Source organism: Centropristis striata, chromosome 14 (genome assembly GCF_030273125.1).
Source record: "Centropristis striata isolate RG_2023a ecotype Rhode Island chromosome 14, C.striata_1.0, whole genome shotgun sequence".
NCBI lineage: Eukaryota > Metazoa > Chordata > Actinopteri > Perciformes > Serranidae > Centropristis > Centropristis striata.
In genome coordinates this window covers 29,994,741-30,004,860 of record NC_081530.1, presented here as the reverse complement: position 1 = coordinate 30,004,860, position 10,120 = coordinate 29,994,741, and the positions used below count along the sequence as shown (strand labels likewise).

Below are 10,120 nucleotides of genomic sequence, written 5' to 3'. Positions count from 1 at the left end.
TTGGATTCATCATTTATAAAAAGAAGAATGGTGAGAGACCCAGAAAGAATGATTTTCTCTTCTTTTTTTTTATTTTTTTTTTTATTTCAGGCTTTGAGTTGAGGCTTTTATTCAGATTACAAAAAAACTGACTTTGACCTGTTTTCAAAATGTGTTGAGAAATAAAAACCACCATATCCTTTCACTTTCGTTTATAACCTGGGTGAGTCAGTGTTACCGAGATACAAGTGACGTCATGCTCAGACTAAATTCCCATTGGCTCAGATGTGAGCGCCACCTCATGTTTTCTCATTTCAACCCGGATTGTCGAGGTTGAAGGACGATGTCTGTTTCTCTCTTCAGACAAACACACAAAGCTTCACTCTGCTGAATCTTCAGACGGTCACAGTGAAGATGTTGGCTGCTCTGGTTGTCCTGGTAACAGCCCTGCATGGCGCTGCGGCAAGTGAGTCAACATTGTTTTGTTGCTTTATTGTAAAAGAAAAAAATGCTTAATGTCTTTCTAAACTGTATTTATGAGATTCAGCGTTTTACGATTGTATTTGATGTTTATTTCCTGGACTTCCTGGACTATTTCCTGAAATATTAAAAAGTAACAAACCCATTATCTTAAAGTTCACCTCATTGAATGATCTCGGTTCCTCGGTTGAACTTTTGTAAAGAGGGATAGTCAATACTCTAATCTTGAAAAAGGGCAGAAGTGTGTTTTCTTTAACTTTTATATATTTTATTCGGGACATTATTTTATACTATCAGGACCATGAAGACCGATACGGTCTGATCCATGTTAATGTTAAAATGGCAGCATGACTTTGCAGCAAGTATCAAATATAGAGACAAATTAACTCAGTTTGAGGCTCTGAAACAGTTTCACCTTTACATCGTTTGTCCACCAGAGAAACAGTTTTATCTTTAAACTGGGATTTTCTCTACTCTCTATGGATCTTGGTCACAAAAAACATTTTTTATGTTACATTTCTATACTTTTAACAAAACAAATACATTCGATGTATTAACAGTAATATTTATTCTTGGACAGATCTGCAAAACATTGTTTGGTGTGACCAGTGCAGATTTTTTAAAGTTCATCTAAACACAGAAATCTGATCTACATGCATTCAGACAACAGAGGACAGTGGAGGATTCTTAAATAGATGATCAGCAAAACTCATAGAAAACTGTAGAAAGTTTATTCTGTTCAAACTTTAAAATAATCTGTAAGAGACTTCTAAGAGCAAATAATGATCACTTCATGATGGAGGACATTTAGATATTGAACCAGTTTATAAGTGATAATAAACTAAAACTGTACAGAATGACGACATGACAGATAAACATCTTATTTATTAAAGCTTTATTAAATATAGAGAACAGAACATTTGGTTTTACAGAACAATTTGGTTTCATCTTGACTCTGAGAGTGAAGCCTTAATATAATTCTTCAGTTTACATAAATAAAGAAATATAAAAGTGAGGGGCGCAACGGGTCAGATATTTGTTTTTCTTGTTGGTTTTATTTAAAAAACAACAACTTTATACTCAATCTTTGGAAAATCCGGGGGGAGTCATGTGATGTTCGAGGAATAGGAGTGGGAGAGGGAAGCTCCTGACCAAATTGAGACCATTTAGTAGTTCAGAGGCTGAATTTTACCACCGGAGCACCAGAAACTGATGAGGGAATGTCTCTGCTTGAGCTTTGGAAAAAGGAGGCAGAAAGTAAGTGTACTGGTAGGGCTAGAAAGCATAAAACTAAATCTGAATTGCTAGCATCTCCGCCAGGCAAAATGATGGATGAAGGAGATATGGACAGCCTGGACAAAGATTGCATTAGAATTAGAGGAATATGACGATACTCTTAGAGTTTTGGGAGGAGATTTCAATTGTTGTTTGGATGATAAAATGGACAGGTCTGAAACAGGCAAACACAGATCAACAAACAAGGGTCGATCATTTGCAAAAATGCTGGATGATGTTCACATAGTCGATGTGTGGAGAATACTGAATTCTACGGCCAGAGATTTCCCTTTTTTTTCCAGCCCACATAACTCGTATTCCAGGATTGATTCTTTTTTGTTCACACACAGTCAATTAGACAAATCAATACACATTAGCGACCATGTCCAAGTATTTATGGAAATGAGCATAGGGGACTCAGTAGATGGCCCACACAGATGGAGATTCCCGTCTTACTTACTTAATGATAACAACTTTTTTAAAAATGGAGTCAGAGATTGACTTGTTTTTTTAAACTAATGATAATGGAGAAATAAATCCTGACCTCCTGTGGGAGTTTGCTAAGGCATTTTTACGTGGTTTGATTATTTAATATACATGTCATAGAAAAAAAAGGATTATTAATGAGGCAGCAAGTGTTAGAGAATGATAGAGCCCAACTAAATTAAATCTCAAAAAAAGTACAAACAATTAGGGCAGAGTTGAATTCAGTTCTAAATTACAAGGCATTGAAATCTTTGTTTCATCAAAAACAGCATTTGTATGAATACGGTAATAAACCTAACAAATATATGGCATGTTTAATCAAACAAACACAGGATAATTTGATAGCAGGTATCAGGGATAGTAGAGGACAAAGGTCCTTTGACAAAAAGGGGATAATTCAGTTTTTGTATGCTTTTCTAAAAAAAAAAAGTATGCTTCTGACAACAAAGGAGAAACTGGAGGAGTTTTTCTCTAAAATTAATTTACCTAAACTCTCAGAAGGCTGAGCAGCCAAAGGCTGTTATGAGAGATCATTAACAAACAGGAAATCACTGAAGCACTAACACAAATGAGGAGTGGAAAATGGTCCTGATGGGTTCCCTGTGGAATGGTTCAAAACATTTAAGAGCAAAATTGTTGCTCTCTTAGAGAAAGTATAATGCTAAATTGATTGTAATATTGCTGTGTATAGCAAGAAAGGTAATTGTGAAGAACTGGATATCTGAGATTGAAGGATAGGTACAAGGAGATATTGAGACATTTACCACTCGAAAAACTTACATTCACTTTACATGACAACTTTGAGGGATTTATTAAAATCTGGAGGCCTATGGTGGACTCAGTGGATCCTCTGGACTGAGATTTTTGTTACACTGTCTCATGTGAATGTACTGACCATGGTTGGTTATTATGTAGGGCCAGAACTACTGGGGGTTGGGGTGCTTTGCTTTGCTGCGTACATCTGCAGAATGTGTGTAGCAGGCTATTGTACCTTCTGCTGTTTTTAGTTAGTAGTGTTAGTTTGTTTGTTTGTTTTTTCTGTATATAGGTTTATATGTTGTTGTTTTTTTTGTTAAGTTCTCATAAAAAAGTGGGGCAGTTTCCACAAAGTGAGGTGTATTGTATTGTCTAAGACAGTTGTGTAGTGTGTGTTACCATGACCCTGCAAATAAATAAAAAAAGAGAAATTTCTATAAAATGTATTTTTTGTATGTATTGCTAAAACAGAGATAATTAGTGTAGTGGCCATTTGACTGAAGAATAACATTTAAACAAATCTAATCAAAATGCCACTGGTGCACCATGGGTGTGTGGTGTACGCAGGCAAAGAAGCTATGAAGACCATGCATAGTTGTGAGTAAAGGTTTATTTAGTCCAATACGAGCAAGCAACACAAGAACAAAGAAACATGGCTCCTGCTGCCTTTCTTCGCTGTGGTAAAAAACCATAAGCCCACCCAGGTGCATGCCGGCCCTCGGCCTACCCACCTACCTATTTAACATCAGGCGCACGGTGTCAACCCAATTTCCATAAAACACAAAAATACTATGTAAACTTAATACGCCAAACAAAATAAACAAATGTCTAGAATAATCAAACAATACTAATTATTTTTAATAAACTAAATATACAACTAAATACTAACAAGAAATAAATAGCTCTAACAATTAGGTGTCTCAAATGTATTGCCATTCTTTTTCATTCTAAAATAATATTGTTATTAATAAGTTATGATAGTTATTTATACAACTAATCTAAAAACTGAAATTATTACTTTTTTTCTTACAGTGACTCACTCTCTGAAGTTTTTCTACACTGGATCCTCTCAAGTTCCAAATTTCCCAGAGTTTGTGGCCTTAACTTTGGTTAATGAAATTCAGATAAATTACTATGACAGTAACACGAGGAGAATGGTGCCCACACAGGACTGGGTGAAAGACGCAGTGGATCCACAGTTTTGGCAGAGGAACACTGACACCTTAATGGATGCCCAGCAGACCTTCAAAGTCAGCATTGAAGTTTTAAGTCAGCGTTTCAACCAAACTGGAGGTTTGTTTATGTTTCACTTTCTACTGATAAAATGTTGTTTATTGTGTTATATGTTTTTATTTTCAACATTCTGTATTTTAGTACACAGATGTTAACACACACAACACACACACACACACACACACACACACACACACACACACACCATTCTCAGATTAAAGTGTTTGAGAGCTTTTCTTGACTGAAGCCCAGTCAGACAGTGAGACTAGTGAATGCTGCTGTACTACATGGATACAGTGTTTGTGTCCATCCCATAATAACCAGCAGAGATTATTAACACTTTATCTCCACTAGATTAGATCAGAATAACTCGACTGAACTGCCCACAGTGAGTCGCTCCATAATAACTCTACTGCAGGAACCTGTTGATCACAACACTTTAACAACACACAGCTGATAGAGGAACATTACTGCCTGGTTTCTCAAAGCGTGGAGCCGGGACTGTAAAGGGGACACAGGCTGCCTCTGATGGGTCCTCATATGAGAGGAGGAGCGGTTTGTTTTAATAAAGCTGCTGACAGGAAGACATAGTGAACGTCTCATTCAGATCAGAGGTTTAAAGAGTTTAACAGCTCCACTCTACCTACTGATACACAGTGTGTCCATCCCATAATATACCTTTATATACTGTAGAAGTACACATTATATTTGTTTAATTCACTTTACCACAGTGTGTCCATCCAATAATAAACATATATAGTAGAACAACAGATCAGATGAGATTAACATTACTGTACTGACCACAGTGTGTTGGTCCATCTCATCATTCAGCATCAAGCCAACATCTGCATGTGGAAACAGCTGTTGGTTGTGTTGAATGATTGACTGATGGATGGACCAATCAGGACACACAGACCGCCCCCCAGTCTCCATAATGGTCCTGATGGTGTTTGGCTCAGTCTGACCAGTTGTAGTAACACACTGCTGAACAGGACACACTGTCCTGGCTGAGCAGGTGGAGTCTAGTGACTAATCCTGCACTGAAACTCTCCTTCAGTGGAAGCTTCTAGAAGAGCAGCCTCAGGACAGCCTAGTGGGTAGTCTCTCTCAGGAAGAGGACTTTGTTGGACTGATCCACTGGCTGCAGGGTCTCAGTGGCTGTAACGTTCAGTCCAGGTTCAGGTTTAATCTGAGTCTGATAATCAGGACTCCACCTCAGTGTGTGTGTCTGTTCCTGCAGCTCACATGAAGCCACACCACCTTCAACAGTGGAGACAAACTGCTGGTCTCCGTGGAGACAGTGTGTCTCTGTGGTTAAAGAAAAGAGGATATGAAGTGTGTTAGGATGTCCCTCTGTTTCCCAGCAGTCTCTGCCTCTCTGTCTCTCTCTGAGACGTCCACACTGTCCACATGATGACTGGCTGTAAGTGGTTGTCATGGAGACAATAACAGCAGGAGGAGTAGATTCTGTGTCTTATGCTGGGCTTACACCAAACGATTTCCCCAGTCCCAGACTAGAAGCTGAAAGTCTTTAGTATATCGAGGAGTTTTACTGGAGTCACAGCGCGCTCCCGTCATCTGCGCTGTTTCATATCAGTCTTTTCCTAGTCTTGGGTTTGTTGCATCGTCGTAACACAATCACCAACCAATAGATGAGTGGGGGAAAGGTCCCCGGTTTCAGACCGGCCAGTAAAACCACTTCCACAGGAAAAAGTAACATCACAATAATGCTAGTAAGCTCAGTCCTAAATTCAAATATAGAGATGTAATATATTTACGGCCACAAGCTGGATTTTGGGGGCGCTGTTTCTGAGTAAAGAGAACAGTAAGGAGACCCAGTTAAAATGTATAAATAAATGTATACAAAAATAAGTAATAAATAATTGATGATTAATGTGTGATTAACTAAATGAAAGTTGATAGAGCTGATAATTATACTTATTCAATTAAACAAATTATAATTAAATGGGACATAAATGTATATCATGAATTATTTTCGAAATTTTCCTTACTTTATTCTTCCTTAAATCTATTTTTACTGTAAAATAGTCAACTTTTCATTTCAGAAAAACAGAACCCTTTTCAGCTTTATGAGGGGCATTTTGTGGCGTCTTCTCCTCTTCTTTTTGTTGCTTTTTTTTCCAACACAAACCACTGCACACACAAAAATTGCATGGTAGGTAAAAATGGAAATCTAGTTGTAGTCTTGTAAATAGTGACCCTTCAAGATTCACAGTCTTTGTAGAATCTCAGTATGAGACTAGGTTGGGAAAAACACTCTAAACACTTGTCTTTAGATGTGAGCAGGTGTGAGCTAATAGTCTTGCAGGAGTCTTTCCAAATCTTTTCAAAGTCTTCTGGTGTATAGGTAGCATTAGTGTCTGTGGGTCAGTGTGTCTCTGTGGTAAAGATGTGATATCAGCTGGTGATAGATGACTGGGCTGTGATCTCACTCTGGTTTACTGCAGTGTCTCTGTCTCTCTGTCTCTCAGGGGTCCATATTTACCAGAAGATGTATAGCTGTGAATGGGATGATGAGACTGGTGAGGTCAAGGGTTTCCATCAGTTTGCTTATGATGGAGAAGACTTCTTATCATTTGACATGGAGAGAGAGACATACGTCGCTGCAAAACAACAGGCTGTCATCATCAAACATAAGTATAATAATAATAAAGGTTGGCTGGCAGGGTCAAAGCACTACTTCACCCAGATTTGTCCTGAGTGGCTGAAGAAGTACGTGAACTTCGGGAGGAGCTCTCTGCTGAGAAAAGGTAGAGTCACATGACCTGATGTAGTTTAATGAACACCACAATGTTAGTATGCCTTCTGTGTTTCCAACCATGAGTAACATTACAATAAATATAAACCATACAGAGGCTGAATCTGTCTCAGTTTAAACACATTTCTTTTTCTCTCTCGTCTCTTTATTTCTCTGACTCATCACATTTATCCCCACTCGTCTTTCTCACACTCACTGTCCACTGCACTTTTTAATCTGTCTCACCTCTCTTCACCTGTCTTTTTCCTTCTGTCTCTCTTCTTCTATCAATTAATACAATGTATTTACATTGTATAGATACTGTATCTATAGTGTATTAAGGTAGTGATAGTAATAAAGAACCTATAAACTGTGTCTCTCTCCTCTCTGCAGACCTTCCCTCAGTGTCTCTCCTCCAGAAGACTCCCTCCTCTCCAGTCAGCTGCCACGCTACAGGTTTCTACCCTGACGGAGCCATGATGTTCTGGAGGAAAGATGGAGAGGAGCTTCATGAGGACGTGGAGCTCGGAGAGATCCTCCCCAACCACGATGGATCCTTCCAGATGAGTGTTGACCTGGACCTCTCACCAGTCAAACCTGAAGACTGGACCAGGTACGAGTGTGTGTTTCAGCTGGTTGGTGTGAAGGAGCACATCTTCACCAGACTGGAAGAAGAAAAGATCAGGACCAACAGAGGTGAGACTTCTATCTGTCTTTTAACTCTTTCCTCATATTGTTTTGTTGTTAGTTACTTGAATCTAGTTTTTATCTATAATTTTAAATAATTTTAATTCAGAAATGGTTCTGCTGTTCACTTGTCCTGTGACTAGTATAAATAACAGTAAAGTTAACATTGAATCTCTCTTCTGCTTTAAATATTAAACCAACACATTTACCCACTTCTGGACCCAGAATTATTACCACAGTTTGTTTTGTGTGGCCTGTACAATGTTTGCGTAAACTTTGGTTAATATAAAAAATATAAATAATAATTTTAAAAAACCAAACAATTTTATTTTTAGATTTTAAATATTTTTATCACCTTTTGTAAGTTAATTTTAGTTTTAAATAAAAATAAATTAAAATTAAATTAAATTAAAATAAGTGTTGTATTTTTATTTGTATCCACAGTTCAGAGAGAATAATATATAATAATCACTGTGTTGACTGAACTACTGGCCAGTTTTAGAGCCTGAATAATGGAATAAATTAATAAATTGATGAAAGAACGTATCTATCAGTAAATTAGTCAGAATCAAGTTTATTGGCCGAAGATGTTAACATTTAAAACGGAGTTTGTGTCAAAAACCAAATATGGGACAGAAACCAACACAGACATGCAGCTAAACAAAGACAACAACGCTATAGACAAGAATAAACAAACAACACATAGATACAGTAATTATGTTCAGATAAGAAGGGATAAAAATAACAACAGCAGAACAAACAATGTCTACAGGATTGTGTTCTGGTGGACAAACTGACGTTCTTCTCTTCTGACCTGCTTCATCTGTTCACGTTGTGACTATTTCTTGTTGTTTTCTGCTCCACAGAGAAGCCCACTGACATGACCGCCATCATCATCGCTGCAGTCGTTGTTCTTGCTCTCATCCTCATCGCTGTGATTGGAGTCCTGATTTGCAGAAAGAAGAAAGGTAAGAGACCCAAACAGAGAGATTTTCTCTCTTTTTTAAAAGTATTTCAGACTGTGAGTTGAGGCTTTTATTCAGATTGTGAAAGAGAAACAATCTTCAACAGTAAGTGGTGAACGGCTCAGAGCAGAGTCATGATGATCGGACCAGAAGAGCAAAATAATAATCTAGTTAAACATGATTTTAGTTTAAACTTTAATATATCTATTTCCTTATATACTTTATACTTTTACAGTTTACTTTTAGAGAGTAAAGTTGTGTTGTTTTTTTTAAGTGCTTAACTGATAATACATTCATGTCCCATTAAGACAACCTGACAGTTGTGTGCTACTTTAAGGCAGGTAGGAGCTCGCAGGTAGAGAGTGGAGTCACAACGTTTTTAACTGTGTTGTGGAGAGTATTTTAGTTTATTCTTAGTTGAAGGGACAGCGGATTAATAAAAGCCTTTTTCAAGAGGAGTCAGAGTGAGCTGTGTGCTGAGGAAAAGAAACACGTGTCAACATAAAGGTTTACACCCTGGAACTGGTTTTGGATCCTAAAATGATTTTTAGTACGATGACGTAAGAAACAAGTGATTATTAAAGAAGTTAAGTGGGTTAAAAAAAGAAACGTAGAGGAGATGAATTTGTCAGTGTGAGTGAATAGAAGAGGGGATCATGTCCACAGAGAAGAAGGTGTTAGAAGATACTCTGGCATTTGGCAGTTGTGACGACTAAAATGATGTGTGTTGGGTTTTTTTCAGCCGAATGCGAGTCATCCTGTGAAAACGACTCTGAGCTCTCTGAGAAACTGAATTCTGGAAAAGAAAACCCTGAAGGCCAAACACACAACCCTGCACAAAGTGGGTTGCTTCAGGAGACGTGAACTTTTCACACCTGCTGTTCAACAAAGACGCCTTCAACAATTGAAAATATGATGCAAAGAAAAGACCAAATGTCAAACCTTTTTTTAAATGAGTGACATTTTCCTGGTTAACAAATTCATCAGATATGGTTTAACACAAGCTGGTGGTGAGTATAAATATTAGACACAAGCCTGAAGTGGAAGGTTAGCTTCTCAAGGGTTTTAATATTTATAATGTTCCACTTAAACATCTTAAATCCAGAAACCCTGTGACACAACACTGGACAACATGTGTTGTTGTTGTGTGATGCTGGTGTCTCTCTGAGTCCTGTCATGTCCCGTACAACACTTCTAAACTCTGTCATGTTGTGGAGATGATCTCTGATCTGGTTTACAAGGTTTTTTATGGAGAAGAAGCTCTTTTTCTTTACTTTTAATTTGGTGAACTGAATTCTGTTCTTCACTTAAAAAGTCCACCAGTGTGTAAATAATCATGTAAAGATGTGGTGTGTGTAAAATATAAAGCTGTAAAATAAATATTTTATCTGGTTTTCTAAAATGTTTTGTTTCATTTCTTTCAAATAACTTTTATTCGTTCATTGCTCTCAAAACGTATTTTATGGCTCATTTTTTAAGCATTTTTTAAAAATTCAGATAA

General features: G+C 37.4%; 1 protein-coding gene across 1 annotated transcript; it reads left to right on the top strand.

The window, feature by feature from the left end:
* Positions 1-312: 312 nt before the first annotated feature.
* Positions 313-9,859, top strand: LOC131984542 (major histocompatibility complex class I-related gene protein-like). The gene is made up of 6 exons (XM_059349391.1): positions 313-445; positions 4,009-4,269; positions 6,702-6,980; positions 7,361-7,663; positions 8,521-8,622; positions 9,362-9,859. The coding sequence occupies exons 1-6, from the start codon at positions 394-396 to the stop codon at positions 9,481-9,483; spliced, it is 1,119 nt and encodes a 372-aa protein (XP_059205374.1). The 5' UTR covers positions 313-393; the 3' UTR covers positions 9,484-9,859.
* Positions 9,860-10,120: the final 261 nt, after the last annotated feature.

Coding starts and splice junctions, on each gene's coding strand:
- LOC131984542 (XM_059349391.1), top strand. CDS start 394: ATGTTGGCTGCTCTGGTTGTCCTGGTAACAGCCCTGCATGGCGCTGCG. Junction 6,981..7,360: donor GAGCTCTCTGCTGAGAAAAG/GTAGAGTCACAT, acceptor TCCTCTCTGCAG/ACCTTCCCTCAGTGTCTCTC. Junction 7,664..8,520: donor AAAGATCAGGACCAACAGAG/GTGAGACTTCTA, acceptor TCTGCTCCACAG/AGAAGCCCACTGACATGACC.